Source organism: Vitis riparia, chromosome 17 (assembly GCF_004353265.1).
Source record: "Vitis riparia cultivar Riparia Gloire de Montpellier isolate 1030 chromosome 17, EGFV_Vit.rip_1.0, whole genome shotgun sequence".
Lineage (NCBI taxonomy): Eukaryota > Viridiplantae > Streptophyta > Magnoliopsida > Vitales > Vitaceae > Vitis > Vitis riparia.
This window is the reverse complement of record NC_048447.1, coordinates 910132-928694: the sequence shown is the minus strand read 5'-3', so window position 1 is coordinate 928694 and position 18563 is coordinate 910132. Positions and strand designations below refer to the sequence as shown.

The 18563-nt window shown below is 33.9% G+C and overlaps 1 protein-coding gene across 4 annotated transcripts; it reads right to left on the bottom strand.

The window, feature by feature from the left end:
• Positions 1 to 446: 446 nt before the first annotated feature.
• On the bottom strand, positions 447 to 4674 carry LOC117905156 (homeobox-leucine zipper protein HDG11-like). Of its 4 annotated transcripts, XM_034818072.1 has the most exons (11): positions 4249 to 4674; positions 3902 to 4170; positions 3700 to 3817; positions 3406 to 3594; positions 2842 to 3312; positions 2657 to 2770; positions 2357 to 2563; positions 2089 to 2269; positions 1717 to 1985; positions 1546 to 1635; positions 447 to 1419 (listed from the first exon to the last, which is right to left on the bottom strand). In XM_034818072.1, exons 2-11 carry the CDS (start codon positions 4024 to 4026, stop codon positions 1030 to 1032), a joined length of 2154 nt encoding a protein of 717 aa, XP_034673963.1. In that variant the 5' UTR covers positions 4027 to 4170; positions 4249 to 4674; the 3' UTR covers positions 447 to 1029. The 4 variants fall into 4 exon arrangements, with proteins under 4 accessions (XP_034673963.1, XP_034673964.1, XP_034673966.1 ...); XM_034818073.1 differs by having other exon boundaries at positions 2657 to 2758; positions 3902 to 4673; XM_034818075.1 differs by lacking the exon at positions 3406 to 3594 and having other exon boundaries at positions 3902 to 4674.
• Positions 4675 to 18563: the final 13889 nt, after the last annotated feature.

Below are 18563 nucleotides of genomic sequence, written 5' to 3'. Positions count from 1 at the left end.
CCCCCACTTTCCTCTTCAAATTCAACCATTAACATGGAGGATAAATAATAAAATTATTTAAATTGAATCTTAAAAATCATTTGGACAAAAAAAAAAAAGGAAAAGAAATCACTAGTAATTAAATTCAAATTTTGAATGTGTATCTATCCATGATTTTAGTCAAAGCAAATCCGTATTTGAATTTATTCAAACGTATGGAGGGCATGAAAAACAAAACAAGTTGTAGATTTATGAGTTGGGAGACTGATAGTGATTTCAGGAGAGACACTGATCTAATACCATCCCATGTGACAGGATCCATGTCCTTCACTAACACTACTTACAGGATGCATTCATGTCGGCCAAAATAACGATTTTTTCTCAGACATAAAAATTCAATTAAACAAGTATATAAAAGAGATATGCAGATAAAAGTGTAGAAAGGCCCACCAGGGAGGTCACTTTCATGGCTTTCAAACTCGGCCACCCTTTTCTTTCACAACCATACACAACACACTTCATAGAGATGGAGAAAAGCATTCGCATTCTCGACGTAGCGATGGTGATGATAATAACAATTTCATAGGTAAAAATGATGTTCATCAACACAAGTCAATACCCGAACCATACGATGTTCTTGCTGTGTGTTTGGAGGAGGATGGCAAGAAAATGTTGAGAGTGAGGGAGAAAAGAAAGGATTTTATGGATGGACGATGATCCACAGCAAGAAAGACAGGTATGGTGCGTTCTTGACTCCGTCGTTAAAATATCCTCCACAAAAAGAAAAGAAAAAAACAAAAAATGTAAGTAATAAAGCCGACTCGCAAAAAGAAAAGAAAATTGGCAGCCAAAAAGAGGGGGGGAAAAAGGCAGCATCAGCAACAGGCAGGTTCAAACTCCTTGATGAAGGGCATTGAAGAAGTTCAACTAACCCCCAATACTTTCCCCCTCATTCAATGCCACCAGCTGAGGAGAGACTCTCTGAATTTTTCTGATGTGTATTTAAAGACACGGTAGAGAAGGACAGTTGTTGAGCAGTGGGGATCATCATCAGGAACTAGGGCAATTCAAGGCAGCCTTTATTTGCTGGACAGTGTTACCGATGAGGTTATTAACAGTCGTCACCGACTCCAAGTTCAGCTTAGCGGATGGCAAGCTGCTCACTAGTATCTGAAACACCACTGTAATAAGTGACCCTCCTGACTTCCCCATGCTCGCTGTTGTACTGGAGCTGCTTGACGCCCCGTCCCCTTGGTCTAGTCGCCCATCTGGTGAGATGCTGAAACCCGATGGCAGCAGGGGTATGTAGGAAGGGTCCTCCCCGCTCATTGCTATGTTGATGGCAGGTAGATCAACTGGGCAGTAGATGACTAGGGAACCTGATGAGTCTATGCAGCTCTCTTGGAGTATCAGCATGTTGTTCTGACTGGTGTTGAAGGCCTGCCCATGGGATCCCAGAAGTCAAAAACCCCCATTTGCAACCAAATTAACCAAAATGGAAAGATGGAAAAATGGAAAAATGGAAATATTTGATTTGATCCTATGTTCAAAGGGTCTCTGACTTACCCTCAGGACAGATATGCAGTTACCAGGATGTGGCCCATTTGCAATATGGGCAACCTCTTGCACGGCATTGCCATTGGAGAGAACATCCCACTGTGAAGAAAATTAACACATGTTACTAAAGATATCATAACAGTAGTTTCCAATTAGTATATAATTCAATCATGCATATACCTGAGGCCGAGTCCTTTCGTCCCTGAAGAAATTGAAGACATTTTGTGGAGAAACTGGGAGCCAGATGGTGGTAGCCGCACTGAGAACCACACCGTTGGGTTGGCCAGGATCAGTGTTCTTGTGGATTGTGACCCGGACTCCAACCTCATTCAGCCCAGAGAGTGTTGTCCATCGGTGTCCATTGGAGGTGCTGATGCTTGCACAGAAATTGTTGACCATCCTCTGGGCAAGTTTCATCATGCTTCTCTTGCCATCAGGAGATGGAATCACTGTAAAACCAAAGAGCTTGTTAGTATTTGCATTTGAGGATCAAGCATTAGGAGAACGTTTTCTTCGAGAGGTTTTTTTGTCCTTTTTTTCTATCTGAAATACCTCCTCCAAGATCCCGAGTTGAAGTTCCTTTAACCATCAAACAAGCAAATCTCTCACACATCCTCTGTAGAGTGGCCAGCCACCGTTCAGCTCCAAATGCTAACCCTCTGTGAATAAGATCTCTATAAAGCCGATGAGTTGGGGTTTTGTCTTCGATTTCCACATGTTCCACCCAAGTAACCTGCACCAACATTTTAGAATAGGTTTTGAGTACTGCAAATCCTGAAAGAATCACAGAGGATTAACATCAAGTTGTTGACTTGACAACCTTGGAGTATCCATTGGGCATATCTTGAATCAAGCAACCAGAAGGAAGCCTATGAGATGGATTTTGAGGGGCGAACTGGTTGTCGGGGAAATCATAAGAAACATCAACTATTGCCCATGAGCCTTGTTCAATTTGTTGACAATATCTGAGGAAATAGAATTCCCGAGTAGGTACAAGGGGTGAAAGCACCTGCAGCTCTCCATACATCTGCAGTGACACTATTTGGCTGAGAAAAATTTCAAATGGAATTCTAATGTAAGAAATACTGAAATCGACAGGGAAATGTTTGCTGGTAGCTACCAGTTGAAGGGAACCGCTCTGACCACCCATCATTCCGGATGATAATACTTCAAGTGTTCTCGCCATTGAAACAATTGTCGGAAATAGCTCCATCCATTTGTTCTGCAAACTAAACTGGTCATATCTTAGGCACAAAAATGAGACAAAGAATGAGACTGAAAATCCAATCGATAAAACTCACTCACCGAGTCCATAAATATGTCAACCAATGCCAAACTGTTCATGATCACAACACCTGAATCTCTTGATGCCTCAATCCTCACATTAGGGTTTTTCAAGTGACTATTAGCCCGAGGAAAAATCCTCTCATAGCTTTCAAGATTAAGAACATCCCTCCCATCAGTGGTGGACTTCATCCACAAGGGTTCGTTGGTCTGCAAAAGCCTAAGCAATTCATCCAATGCATTGCCAGCAACATCTGCCATGAGGGACTTATCCATATCTGAAATACCAGTCCCCTGGAAAGGCAAAATGGGCATAGCAGATGAACTTCCAGGAAGAAGATCAAGATCAAGGGAAGGGCCACTGCCCATCCCCTGCCCCCCAAAGCTTCCCATTGACAAATCCAATGAAGAAATATGGACAGGCTGTACTGGTGGGAGCTGTGAAATCGGCCGCCCTATGTACTTGGCAGCAATGCTAGAAACTCTATCAAGCTGCATAGCATCCAAACAAACAAATTAACATTCCAAAATCGCCTAATAATCTCCAAAAAATCCAAAACACAAACGAGAAACATCACAAACAACCTCTTCTTTCAATTGGGCATTCTCAACCCTCAACTTCTGTTCATCAAAATATGAATCCTCCCCAATTGGAGGGCCACCACAAGACGGGCAAATCACATTCTTGAGAGCCTCTCTAATGGCTATGTTTTCACAACGGATCTTATCGTTCTCCACACGAAGAGCACAGTTATCAGCTCTCTCGTGTTGGGCCTAAAAAGGTGTGTGAGTGCATACAAGGAAATCAGCAACTAAATAAGAAGAGTATAACCAGAAGCAAGAATGAGAAACTCACACGAGAATAAGCACAAGCCTTACCTTCATCTGGGTCCTCCTATTTTGAAACCAAAATTTGATCTGCCTGGGAGCCAAAGCCAACTCTCTGCTCAACTGCAGCCTCTGCTTCTCATCTGGGTGAGGACACTCCTTGAACATCCTTCATTACCAATATTATGTTTCAAACTATTTGCCAAACCAACAAACAAACAAATAAAGAAATTTCAACTCTCATCAATCTTACCCTTCAAGTCTCTGAATCTGATGGGCAGTGTGGCGATGGTACCGCTTCTTCCTCCTGGAGTCCGAGCCATCGGGGTCCCCACCTGAGCCACCGGAACCACCGCCGCCGCCTGAGCCGTACTCCATCTCCGGTCAAGCCTCGGAAAAGAAGAAAAAATCACCACAACAGGGAGAGACGGCCATCACCCTCGTCCAATACAAAAATAAGAAAAAGGCGGATTCGGATTCGGATTCGGAGAGCGGATTCGCTAGGATTTTGGGGGCGTAACTCTGCACATGCGATGAGGGATCATTATTATTACCATCATTATGAGGGTGATTCTCAACTCCCATTTCTCATCTCTCTACCTCAGAATCAAGAGTGATGCCCATCATCATTGATTTATGGCAATGACCCAGTTGAGTTGAGTTGAGTTGTTGTGGGTGAGAGTAGAAGCAACAGGAGAAATGAGACTGAGTTAACCCAGTTCGTTATAGTAGAAGCAACGAGAGAAATGGGACTGAGTTGAGACACAAATGCAAATACAAACGTGCAGCGTCCACAACAACATTAAAGGCGGTTAGATGTCGTGGTTTTCGAGAGAGAGAGAGAGAGGGTGGGGTTAAAAGAGAAGGGGAAGGAGGAGGAGGAGGAGGAGGAGGAGGAGAAGTCACTCCTCTCTAACACTCAGAACCACCACTCTCTGTAATATAACAGGAGGATTTAAAGCATTTGGTGTGAAAACGCGGAGAGGCCTTTTAATTCCCTCCTACTCCCCGTTCCAGACACACTCAAGTTTATTTTTGCCTTCCTCATTTAAGGAGGCTTCGCCGGAGAATTTTGGACACCCGCATCCGGCGATGGAGTCGACGCCGGACTATTGAAATTACCAAAGTGTCCTCCATCTATAGGATGATTTTCTTTCCTTTTTTTTTTTTTTTGTTTATTTTAATTTTATTTTCTCTGATTATATCTCTTTCCACGTCCCACAATCGGACTTACAGAAGTCAAACCTTATTCATATATTTTTGGTAGGGATCCAGTGTGGGCCATCCTTGGGGTTGTTAATGGACCCACTCGATGCCTTCTCGTTTTGGCCTTGCATTTTTTGATTTATTAAATTTTACTATTATTATTATTATTATTATTACTGTATCTTTATCTTTAAAATAGTATTTAGCCTTTTTGTAATTTGTTAGGGTAGCTAGTTTTTCCTCTTTCTTCTTCTTTGTTTTGACATGGGTCATTGTTGTTTTGTGTTTCTTTTTTTATTACAAAATTATTTAGATTGGTTTATGAGAAACCAAAATCTTTTTGTTATATATATATATATATATATATATATATATATATATAAAATAAAATTAATTTTACTTAATAACTTAATTTAAATTACTATGTTTGATAAAATAATTTAATATCATAACTTAAAGTAAAAAAATAATTTTAAATATTAAATCAAAATAATGGTAGTATTTTGTTTTTATAAATAAAAAAATTCAAAATATATGACTTTTTCTATTCAACAAAAAAACAAACATCATCATCTTAATCTTTAAGTCTCTTTTACTTCATTTACCCCTTGTTTAATAAAAATATAATTTACAACTATGACCTACATTTACAACTCATCTTTTATAATAAATATTAAATATAAATATTTAACATTAGTAAAAATATAAATATTAGTTAAAATTAATGAGGATAAATATATCAATATAACGGTTTAGAATAAAATTTAAATTAATTTTACTAAACAATCTTGACACCCAAAGTAAAAAATAAATAAAAAATTTTAGGTCAACAATTAAGAATTTTAAATAATTAAATAATAAATATTAAATTTTACAAACAAATATTAAATTAGAAAAATGTTATTTCTAATAAATAAAAAACTATATTATAACCTATATAAAAAGTTATTTTATTTTTAATAAAACTTTTACCATATTATATTGGCCTTTAAAAATCATGGTTGGATCTTTTGGTAAAGCTAAATAGAAACTAATCTCAAAGCTCTTTATATTTTTGACAATTTCATTAAGACTACTTTTGACCGAAAAAAGAACCTAATTATGAAAGCCACTAATATACGGGTTTTTCTAAAATTTCCATCATAAGATGTATTTTTAAAATGGGTTATTTGATTAAAAGGATTATTCCAAACCCAAATTTGAAATCTAGCATTTCATCTCTTTGTGGCCTCATTTTGACAAAAATACCCTTATTATTTTCTTGTAAAAATAATTTTTTCTTTTTAATTATATTATAAATACTTGAAATAGTTAAGGGTTTTTATGTCAAAAATGGGTTTCTCTTCAAACAAAAAGATAAGAAGAGATTAATTCACAAATATGAGGAGCATTTCATCACTTTTAACCAATTATTTATTTTTAAATTAATATTTTCTAAAAAAACTTTGTTTTCTATGTTGAAGAAGAACTTTGGTAAAGCAAATTGAAAAATTATTTTTAAATTTCTACAATGGTTTTGAAAATATTCCCTAAATTTGAGATGTGGTGGCATCTAATAAGCTCAAATGCAAAATCATTAGCAAGAAACAATTTGAAATGTAATCATAAAATGATTTTTGAGCCCAAGATGGAAGTGGGCCGGGCCACAAGTAGTGGGCCAGCCGACCTAGTTAGTAAAAGTCAAAATCAACGGTATTAATGCTCCCACCAATCAAAAGTAGATTTTCTTAATTTCAACCATAAAACCTTTGGTCCCGTATTACTTTCCTACCTTTCTTTTTTCTTTTTCCCTCTTTTACTTATTTGTATGTCCAAAGACTCCAAACTTGATGCATTCCAGGACATGTACTATCTTGGATAAAGTCATTCAATAATCCATTTTAAAAAACTTAGTGTTTTTTTATATTATATCCTATCTTAATTCAATCATACAAAATATTAGCCCTTGGCTTGACATTTAGAAGACATCATACAAAAAAGAAAAAAAAAATCAAGTTTTCTTATTTATTTTGTAATAAAAATATAAAGAAAGTTGATATATAATAAAAATAATTGAAAATTTGTACATTCTCAAATGTTTTATTCTTTACTTAAAAAGAGAACTTGCTTGTCACATAGGTTCCACATGTGATTTAAAAGTACGATAAAGTTTCTATATTTAATTGGTTTTGTTTGGTTGGATCGAGGTTTAAAAAAAAAAATTTAGAAGACCTTGAAAATGAGACATGATGTTTTGTGAAATGCAAGACTGAAAGCTACGTTCTTGATTGTGGAGGATTGACAATTGAGATTGAAGGTTGGAATGAAATATAGAAGATTTGTGATTGAAGGGTCAATGACGAGTATGTTAACTCAGAGTTTTAGTTAATCGAGTTTTGATGATAACAAAATGATGTTAATGACATTAATAGTTTTGTTAAGCTTAATATTTTAGGTTCTAAGGAATTAAATCAAGTCAAACGTCGAGTATGGACAAACTCAGATTGACGAAGAATTGGAAGTTTTGAAGATCCTTAGGAACCTTATTTAAGGTTGGTTTCTGGTGCACTAGGGTTCTTTCAAAATTTTCATGCACTTAATTGCTTTTAGATCCATATCATGTATTGAATTGAACTTAAATTTTCAAAAATGGATAAATCCATAGTTTATGTGAAACTCGAGTTTAATTCATCTCAAAATCATATTTAAAACTTATAAAAACCTCAAAAATTACCAAATATAGGGGAGTGGTTTGAGCTGGTTAGGCTTAATCGGTTAAGAGGGGCAAAAGTGCTTTAATTGGTAGTAAGTCTTTCCAATCAATTAAACTGGTTGTTAGACCAATCAAACCCTAGCAATGCCAACAATCGCTTGTTAGACCATTAAATATTCAATAACTAGTGAACTTATTTAACTGAATGCCCAACTAGTTGAATCGAAATTGAGTCTAATGGGTTGTTTTAAGCTTTCCTCATATAAATATATGAGCTCAAAATTGCATTCATAAGATAGAGAGCATGTGCATTCACTGCTTACCTATCAAAGAATCTCCATTACATATTATTGAGTACTTTGAATCAATTTTGTAAATCCTTTAGTGCTCCTTCATCAATCCTAGATTTTATTTTATTGTGTGCCAATTTTACTTATTAGGATTACTTTAATATTTTCTTTATTTGAGTGCTTTGAAAGAGACATTCAAGTGAGGGTAATTACTTGAGAAAGAATTGTAAAGGGTGTAGTAGAAATCTAATCTAATTATAAAAGTTGAAAATTTGGTCTCAAGCCTTAGAGTAGTGAAACTCCATCTAAATTGGAGTTTGTGGAGAATGGATGCAAGTCGGGATTGAGTCGAATCACTATTAAATAGTGTTTGCATCCCTCTTTCCCTCTTTGTATTTATATTATTATCAAATCACTTGCTTTTCATTTCTTGTTTGATTAATTGCATTCATTAAAGTTTAATTTTTGAAAAAATTGAAGGTGATTAACCTAGCTTGGATTAGTTAGACTTCACATAGTGGATGTTGCTAGAATGATAAACCCTAGATTGATTTCTTGTCAAAGCTTGTTGATTCCCTTTACATCAAAATATTGTTGGATAAAATAGATTTTCTCATACAAAGAGGAAAAGCTTATTTCAATTGGGGTTCAATTTTCTTAGATGTTGTGTCTAAGATTCATAAATGTGAAAGAATTTTTATTAGCCATGAAATATTCCTTTATTTATGCCCATGAAATCTATTAAACAATATTGTAAATTCTAAGATTCAATTGGGGTTTCATATGTAAGTTCTTTGTGTTTCTGATTCTTTTTCTATGTGCCTCATTTAGTTTCAATTTTTTTGGGTTGGTTTAATTTTTATTAGACATGTTCTTGAACTTTAGCTTACAGGGTTTTCAAATTTTTTTTTCTCTTTTTTCCAAATAGAATTCTTTAAATCTGAAGACTTTAGTCATGCTTAACTCACTTAGAGCATATTTGACAGTGATTTTAAGAAGCGTTTTTTATTTTTTTAAAAAATATTCTATAAAGTTTAAAAAACACTTCTAAAAATTTGAAAAACCACTTAAAGGTTGTTTGGTAGTGATTTTAGAAAGCATTTTTAATATTTTTAACATTTTAAAATTTTAATCATTCAAGTATTAAATAAACTAGAAACGTTTTATAAAATCACTATCAAACACATTTTTATAACGATGAAAAATTACTTGTACTATTTTTTTGGAGAAACACTTGATACTAAAAATACTTCCACTAAAAACACTTTAATAAATAGAAACATTGTTAAATATGCGTTTTAACAATAATTTTAAGAAGTGTTTTTGACATTTTGGTAAAATTTAAAAAATACTTTTAAAAATTTTAAAAATCACTTATAGTGATAAAAAATTATTTGTACTATTTTTTGGAGAAACACCTTATACAAAAAACACTTCAACTAAAAATACTTTAATAAGTAGAAACATTGTCAAACATACTTTAATCACTTAAAGTATTGTAGGAGAAATTTTTAAAAGGATATATTTGATATTTAAGGATTACATTGCTTTAAAAAAACCAAGAATATTTTTATTTATTTACAAATAAATTTATTTTAATGTAATTAAAAATAAAAGGGATAATTTAAAATTTAAAATTAATGGGGGTGGGCATGAGGATGAGGATCAGAATGCATTTAAGTAAATAAGGTAGAGGCGGGATGGGGCTGACTTCTTCTAAACTTGCCCCATACATATCCTAGAAAGGAGATGAGCAGTTTAGGATAAAGGGTTGTTTGGATTTAAATGTAAAAAAAGAAAGTACAAAGCACATCAATAAATTCATTTGTTTTATTGCATTTCAAAAAAGGGGAATAAAGGTAGAACTCCCCAAGCTTTTTGAGAAGGAAAATTATTTTACCTACCAAATGTAGTTTCCAACGCACAATTTTTTAAAATAAAAAAATAAAAAAAATAAAAAGTGAACCAATTTTGTTCTTTTTTTTAATGCTGTCATCTTCCTTCGATTCACCCCTACCTCATCCCTAACCTCAACTCTTACCAATACCCTCCCTTTCCCTTCCCTTCCCCTTCTCTTCTTCTAATTTTAAAAAAAAACAAAGCAAGTGTACATGGTGATTGCTTGCAATTAGGGATGACAACATGACATGTTTGATATTTAAATAAACGGGTTAGAGACGAATTTGTTTATTTATTTTTTTAAACCCAAGATGAGTTTGAAAAGTTTCAGGTATTGTCTTGTCTCATCTCGCCCTACTCCAATTATATATAAAATTAATTTTAAAATTTTATTTTTTTCTATTTTTAATATATAAATAATAATAAAATATTTTAAATAAAATAAGTTATAAAATATAATAATTTAATTATTTATAAAATATATTTATTTTAATGTAATTAAAAAATTTTAAAATAACTTTTTTTTTTAAATTAAAAAATTTTCAAAAAAAAAAAAAAGTTAAACAGGATAAGACAGGTATAAAAATTTCTCATACTCCCACTGTTCAGCTTCACCTCATATAAATATTAAAAAAGAAAAGTGATATTTAATGTCTTAAAAGAATAGGTAGCGAATTATCTGGTGGTTTTGTTAACGGCATAATTTTCAAAGAGAGCAAAATTGATTTGGCATTGCTTTGAAATGTACCCATTTCAAAATTCAAAACCAACTTGTCTGAGTCCCTGCATCTGCATTGATGAGTGGGGATCAAATCAATTATAAAGTAGATGTTGCATGGGGTTGGGACGTATGGCTCTCGGCCTCAACACTATCATTAATTCTAAAATTGATTATGGGTTGCTACTTCAAATTATTATATAACTTTTCTACAAACATCTTTACAGTTGAATTAACTCTAATGGATAAGCTTCCTCATATGGATTTTGAAACCAAAGCCTCGTAATAAATAGAGTTAGGACTGCAACTTGATTATGTTGGGTTACGTTTACGATCAACCTCAGCCCAACTCAAATTAACAAATACACGCTTAGAACTTGAATCAAATTCGATCTCTAACACAAGGTGCTCAACCTGAGGTTAGTCTAAGCTCATTTTTTCAGGTTGGGGTGAAGTTTGGCTTATGTTCAAGTTGGTCTATACTCAACTCGGGTGAGTTGTTGTGGTTGTAAGGATCAAATTTGGGTTACGTTGGGTTAGATGGATCCTATTTTTAAATTTTATCTTTATGCAATTTAAAAAGTAAATGACACATTATTTTGAGATAATAATAGAAAAGAAAAATAAATTTACGTATCTTTCTAAGAAAATGAAATAATATATAATATGTTTAAATTTGACATGTTTCGATTTAAAATTCTTTGAAAGCATATATAATAAACATATTACATATAAATTGAAAATATTATAAAATATTACATTAAGTTTAGGTCAATCATAGATTACCTAATTTTTTAGCCCAAAACTAACCTAAATTGAATTTAGGATGAGAAAATCCAACCCATACTCAAATTGAGCATTAAAAATGCTTGACAAAACCTACTAAACATCAGGTTGGATTCATGTTAGGTTGGGTTAACTCATCCAAGTTAAACTCCTAGTTCTTAACAAGGCACTATTAATATAAGTAGAGTTGGAGATGTAGGGAATGTCTATATTGCCTTTTTCCCTATCCTAGGACTAGTAGTTAGATATGTGCAATTCTTCCTCATAAACCGTGTTATTAAGTAATATGAGCTTGAGTGGGGACCATTAGAACCCATAGACAAATATTGGCTCTTTTATAATCCAATTTTGGAATTTACTCAACATCTTACTACAAAGAGTCAACTGCACTTTAATATCCTATGTAATTAAAATGAGATAAAAGTGTTCTAGTTTGTGACCTACTATCCACTATACTTAGGCTCCCTATGAATTGGTGTTCTTAATTTAACAAGGTGAATGTTATTAGCCTTTTAAGATTACCTCTACAACCCTTAACTCTCAGATCCTCCTATTATGTAATCAATTGACATATCCTAACACACAAAGAACGTATGTCAAGTCCCCCCTTAGGAACTACTATGACTATAGTTTTTTTGAACACACTTCCTTAGGATCATCCAATGAGACATATTGTCTCAATCTCTATGAGATATCATAGTGCCTTTATTGAGAATACTTGTTACCATTGACTTCCATTAACATCGACCCAATATAGAGGGAATATATGACCACCTTAGGATCTCACTTGTAGGTCAAAACCATTGCAAACTTTGACATAAGCTTAGTATTTTCTCAAGGTTGAGATACCATATAGTATAGTAGCTTAATGAAGTTATGAATACTCAATAACCTTATGTCATGACTCATCATAGGTCTTGTTCAATGTGTAGTCATATATTTTACAGGTTGATAGTATTTTTTTTTTATATAAAAATCACTTAATGTTTGAATATAAACTAAAAAAATGTTTTGATAGTATTTTTGATAATGAATTATATAATCAAAAAGGTTTTTTGGAAGGCTTAGAGATGAAAACACAACCTGAAAAGGGATTAAGATACTGATACTTGTGATTTTAAAAAGTGATTAATATATATATATATATATATATATATATATATATATATATATATATATATATATTGAACACCTATTTATTTATTTATTTATGAGAAAGTGCTTTCGAGCATTAAGAAGTGTTTTTAACATTTTTCAAAACCGCTTCCAAAATTGCAACCAAATAAAAATAATTGAATCAATATTAAATCAAGTTGATTTGGTCCTAACTTACATGAGTTCCAATTTAATCGAAGTTAGTGATCTTGATTTGATTCTTGGGTTAGTTAAGGGTTAACCTAAATCGAACCATACTCACCCCTATTTAAATGGATTAGACCATGAAAGTTCTTCTAGAGAAAGCCTAGAGATTAACTTGCTACAAAGATGATGATAACGATAAGAGCTCAAAAAATAAGTAACATAGCCAACCAAGTTTTTGGTACAATTGATTTGTATGCAAATCATGGTTTTTTCATAAGCTTACAAGATCAAATTTCATGGAAGAAAAGTATATAAAAGAGTTCATTTACAACTATTCTTGTGTTAACAACCTATATTGGGTTTAATTATAGAAAGTGTAAGATTATATGCAAAAAAAAGAGAGGAAGGAAACTCATATTTTTATCTGGATGTTCCTAGATCAAAATCCATCTTGATGATGATGAAGCCTATAGTCCAAAAAGGTCTTATACACCCAAAGTCTTCCGCCTGATGACTTTAACTATGACCTTAATTACCACTCTAAAGATTGAGCTTTGGAAGAGAGGAAACTTTAGCTTTCTTTCTTTAGAGATGGAAAACAATTAAGTAAAAAACCCTAAACCCTAAACCCTAAAAGGGTATTTATAGGGTTCCCTACTAGGCTTAAGTGACTTGAGCCCACCAAGACTTGGGTCACTTAATCTAGAATAAAAATGGTTCTAATTGATTAATTAACCACATAGGGCTATCTAATTAATCAATTACTCCAATTTTGAAACCCTATTCACTATCATAAACTGTGTCATCATGGTATATAACAGGGACCATTGGGACCTATAAGAGTAGTTGCTCCCTCAGAATCCAATTCTGATGTTGATTCAATAATTCATTACAAATAATCAACTACACTCTAGTACTTTATATAAATAACAACGAGACGAAGCTCAAGTTTGTGACCTACTATGTTAGGCTTGAGCCCTTAAAAGCAAGACATGATGTCACAAACTTAGACTTAATTATCTACTTGCCATTTTTTTGGTGTATTGACATTGATTTGAGCATTCAACCCATGTCTCTTACATTGCACATAACTTGGGTGCATTAAGAGTTGCACAAAATATACAAGTCATGGGTTCCTTATAAGTAAATAAGTTGTCTACAGTTGGTTCATGGATTTGGGCAATCCAATAGAGACTATAGTGTACTACCTCCTATTTGGAGGGATGTCTTGTCTTGACCATCAAGATGAGTTTCCCATGGTGAGTGCACTAATGTATGTGACACACATTAGATAGGACTTACGATGAATCATGATGCAAGACTCTTAATTGTCATGATTCACCAAGCTATTATATTGCATGGACTCTCAACCTTTAGAGAATATTGCGCTTAAGCCAAAATCAATTAAAGGCTTTCACCTATGGGTAAGATCCTAAACTGATCATATATCCCTATGGATTGAGTCATTATTGATGAAGGTTTGTGGCAATAGGTATTCTTAATAGAGGCACTATGATATCTTATGGAATTGAGATAGTGTATCCCCTTAGGTGATCCAAAGGACATGTGATCATGAAATTTATGGTATCGTAGTAATTTCTTAAATGGAATTTGACATATGCTCTTTATGAGGCAGAGTATATCATTTGATCACATAATAAGTGAGATCTGTAACTCACTAATTGGAGAGGTAATCTTGATAGGTGATAATACTACCTTGTTAGATTATGGACACCAGTCCCTGGGGAGTCTACATGTAGGGGATAGTATGTCACGGACCCTAAGCTTCGTCTTATTGTTATTTACATAAGATACTAGAGTGGAGTTAATTATTTTTAGTGGAATATTGAATCAATTTCATAATTGGATTATGAGGAACAAATACTCCTATGGGTCCCACTTTGAGCTCATATACCATGATGCCACAGTTTATAAGTGTTGGATTAGCCCTAGGTTTACTTTTGTACATAAAGGCATTTTGGTAATTATATAAGATTGCACAAGAGATAGTGAACAAGGTCTTTGGATTGAGTTAATTGATTAATTAGATGACTTTGTATAGTTAATTAATTAATTAATTAATTAGGACCCATTTTAGGCTAGATTAAGTGATTCAAGCCTTGCTGGACTCAAATCACTTAAGCCTAATAGGGGAACCCTATAAATACCCCTAAGGGGTTAGGGTTTCCATCACTTTTTGGTCAGAGCATTTGTTTACCTCTAGAAAGAGAGAATCATAGCTTCACCCCTTCCAAAGTCCATACTTTAGAGTGCCAAGATTGTGGTTCAAGTTACCAGATAAAAGATCTTGGGTGTATAGGCCTTCAGGCATGTTCTTCACTGTGAGGAATTGATTAAGAAACATCCAAATCTAGGTATGAACACTATATCTCTAGATTTTTATCCTAATATGGTTTTTATAGCTATATGTTTCTATTACAATAAATTTAGAGAAGCCTAGGATAGTTTACATGCACCTTATGAGATCTAGGGACAGGGAATGGAGAAATCTGGATGCTCCCAACACTATTATCCACTACATACAGACTCTCCATGAATTGGTGTCCGTAATCTAATAAGGTAGTACTATCACTTATCAAGATTACTTTTCCAATCCTTGAGTTACATATCCCACTTATTATGTGATCAATTGACATACTTTAGCTCCAAGGAGCATATGTCAAATTCTACTAAAGGAATTACTACAACAACAAATTTCATGATCACATTTCCTTTAAGTCACCTAAAGGGACACTTTGTATCAAACCCATGAGATATTATAGTGCCTCTATTGAGAATACTTGCTACCACTAGCTTCCACCAACAGTGACCCAATCCAAAGGGATATATGACCACTTTAAGGTCTCACCCATAGGTCAAAGCCATGTTGATTTCAACACAAACTCAATATCCTCTTAAGGTTGAGAGTCTGTGTAGTATAGTAGCTTGGTGAATCATGACAATTGATAGCCTTATATCATGATTCACTGTAGGTTTTGTCTAGTGTACATCACATACACTAGTGCACTCATCATGAGAAACTCATCTTGATGGCCAAGACAAGTCATCCTACCAATTAGGAGGTAGTGCACTACAATCTCTACTAGGTTGCCCAAATTCATAAATTGATTGTATAATTTATCTACTCATAAGGAACCCATGACTTTATCCTTTATGCAACTCCTAATATACCCAAGTCAGTGCTAGGAACCCTGGATCTCTTCATTCCCTTACCCTGGATCATACAAGTGCATGGAAAAGTACCCTAGGCCTTTACATCCTATGCAATGGAAGCATTATATATATATATATTGACATGATAGGATCAAAAGGAAAATAATTAGAAAACTTTACCTTTTGGTCAGTGAAGATGAAGCTTGAAGAGTTCAGAGGTCTACTACAACTAAGATCTTCCGCTCGATGACTTGAACCGTGATCTTGGCACTCTAAAGTGTGGGCTTTGGAAGGAAGGATTCCTGGATCTCTTTTTTTCTCTCTCTAAAGGTGGAAGACAACTATTTCTTAAAAAAGTGATGGAAACCTTAACCCCTGATGGGGTATTTATAGGATTCCCCTACTAGGCTTAAGTGACTTGAGCCCACTAAGGCTTGGGTCATTTAATTTAACCTAAAACGAGTTCTAGTCGATTAATTAACCACATAATTAATCCATTAGCCCAATCCAAAGAACTTGTACACTATCCACTATGCAACCTTAAATAATTATCAAAATGCCTTTATGCACAAGAGTAGACCAAGAGTCAATCCAACCCTCATAAACAGTGTCATCATGGTATATGCGCTCAGAGTGGGGACCACTAGGACCCATAGGAGTTGTCACACCTTAATTTTTTTTATTTATTATTATTATTATTATTATTTATTCTTCAACTAAACAATTGATACTCAAATACAATATAAGTGCTCTCAAAAATTTAAATGTAGAGTTCTTACTTGAATTTGTTCAAAAAGAGGATATGGAAAACCTGTTATAAAGAGTACATCCTGTATTAATTTTTTATTATTATTATTATTTATTCTTCAACTAAACAATTGATACTCAAATACAATATAAGTGCTCTCAAAAATTTAAATGTAGAGTTCCTACTTGAATTTGTTCAAAAAGAGGATATGGAAAACCTGTTATAAAGAGTACATCCTGTATTAAACATTGTGACTATTAAGTTAACAAAATATGTTTTCTTTCACAAAAGAAACTTGTACAACATTAATTTACATATACCAAGCCCCATTGTTTACTACGGGTAGCCCATACTACAAGTGTATCTGACAAATATATACATTACATCATTCCAACAAAAGGTTTAGTCTTGATACAAAAGGCATGGCCTCAAAAGACTTTCAATATGAGCAAACAGCATCCAATCACAGTAAAGCATTGCTCAAGCATTATTTCCTGCATAGGTCTTCTGACCTGCATCTAGAGGTGGAAGGGATAGGGTGAGTTCACAACTCAGTAGGAAAGTTTATAACCATCCTAAGTATACCCTTAAAACCATGAATTAAACGTTTAATAGCATGCATGATAAACATTTCATAACCATTAACAAATGTGTAATCATGTCAAACATGTATGCATGTGTTTGTTGGTTTCATCATTGCTTTTCCCCATTCATCCTTTCACAATTGATAAATTGTTGACTCCCAACAATCTACACAGCAGATACAATGCTCCACAAGAAACTCGATCAATATAATAATGACTATTCTGGGACATCACCCAAGGGCAAGTCATACCCCGTGTCTTTTGGGACTCATACCCAAGGGCAGGACCAACCCCGTGTCTTTAGGGACTAAAACCCAGGGGCAGGACCAACCCCATACACCCACATCGGAGTGTCTTCCTCGAGGGCTTTAGGGACTTTCATCCAAGGACCCACGGTCCCACATAAACAATATATCAATTGATAATGCCTGTAGCATCACATAAGCACTTCGCCACCAATAAATTCTCTGAATATCATCTGTGATAACTCCATATCCTTCTTGCAATGCAACCCCACCATGAACCATTTCGACCACACAAACCATGAATCTTCATACCAATATACGTTCCAATATCACGGTAACATCTCAATGCAATAAAACAAGATGCAATGACACTTTAAAACATTTTATGAAATCATAGAAATAACATGAAATTCCAACAAATAATTCAAGGAAAGAAATCAAATACACCATAGAATAGCATAAAATTCCCTACCTTACACCGACTTCCTTTTTGTGTTTCTTCTAAGTAGGCGATCTTTGCCTATTACGAGGAACTGAAATGAAACAACATAATTTAGGTTTTAGTTTATTGTTGCAAATTTTTAATTCTCACATTCTCTAATCTATAACCTACATGTTTTCAAATCAAATTTGAATTGAATTAAACAATATTTACAATGCATATTAATTTCCCTAATTAATTACCAAACACCAATTCTTTTGATTTTCTTAAAGCCTAACCTATTAACAAATCCCAAGTGTCCAAATAACCCAATTCATCACATGTTTACTAATCTATTTTTCAATCAAACCAAATTAAACAAAGATTTATGCTGATCTTACCATTAATAAAATACTTAACTTAAAATACTTTAATCTTTAATTAATTGTGATTCTTAACTAAAACGGGTTTATAGCTAATTAAACTCAACTTTTACACAATTTTTACCGTTAATTCTTTTCAACATACCATTAGGAACCAAAATAAACGAAAATTACAAAATTAAACAACTTGCTTACCTCAAATCTACACTTTCTGTCTCTAGATTCTCTCTCTAACCCAAGTTGCTGCAGGTGAAATGGTGCAAAACGAGCTGCAGCCCCCTTATAAAGGGTCTCCATGCACCCAAGCACGAGGTGGCAGCCCACATGGCTGCCACCAATCCACCCAAGTAGGAGGTGGCATTCCACTAACTCCAATTTCCCAATTTTGCACTTTAGTCCTTCAAGTTATCAAAAATAAAACCCATAATTGCCCATTAGTCCTTTTGGTTTTCATAACCCTAATCAGT

What these genes read in the sequence shown, in the direction of transcription:
- LOC117905156 (XM_034818072.1), bottom strand. Translation starts at nt 4,026, where the DNA reads ATGGAGTACGGCTCAGGCGGCGGCGGTGGTTCCGGTGGCTCAGGTGGG. An exon ending in ATGCCCAATTGAAAGAAGAG is followed by an intron (nt 3,313 to 3,405) that starts GTTGTTTGTGAT and finishes GATGCTATGCAG; the next exon opens with CTTGATAGAGTTTCTAGCAT. An exon ending in ACGAAAGGACTCGGCCTCAG is followed by an intron (nt 1,636 to 1,716) that starts GTATATGCATGA and finishes TTTTCTTCACAG; the next exon opens with TGGGATGTTCTCTCCAATGG.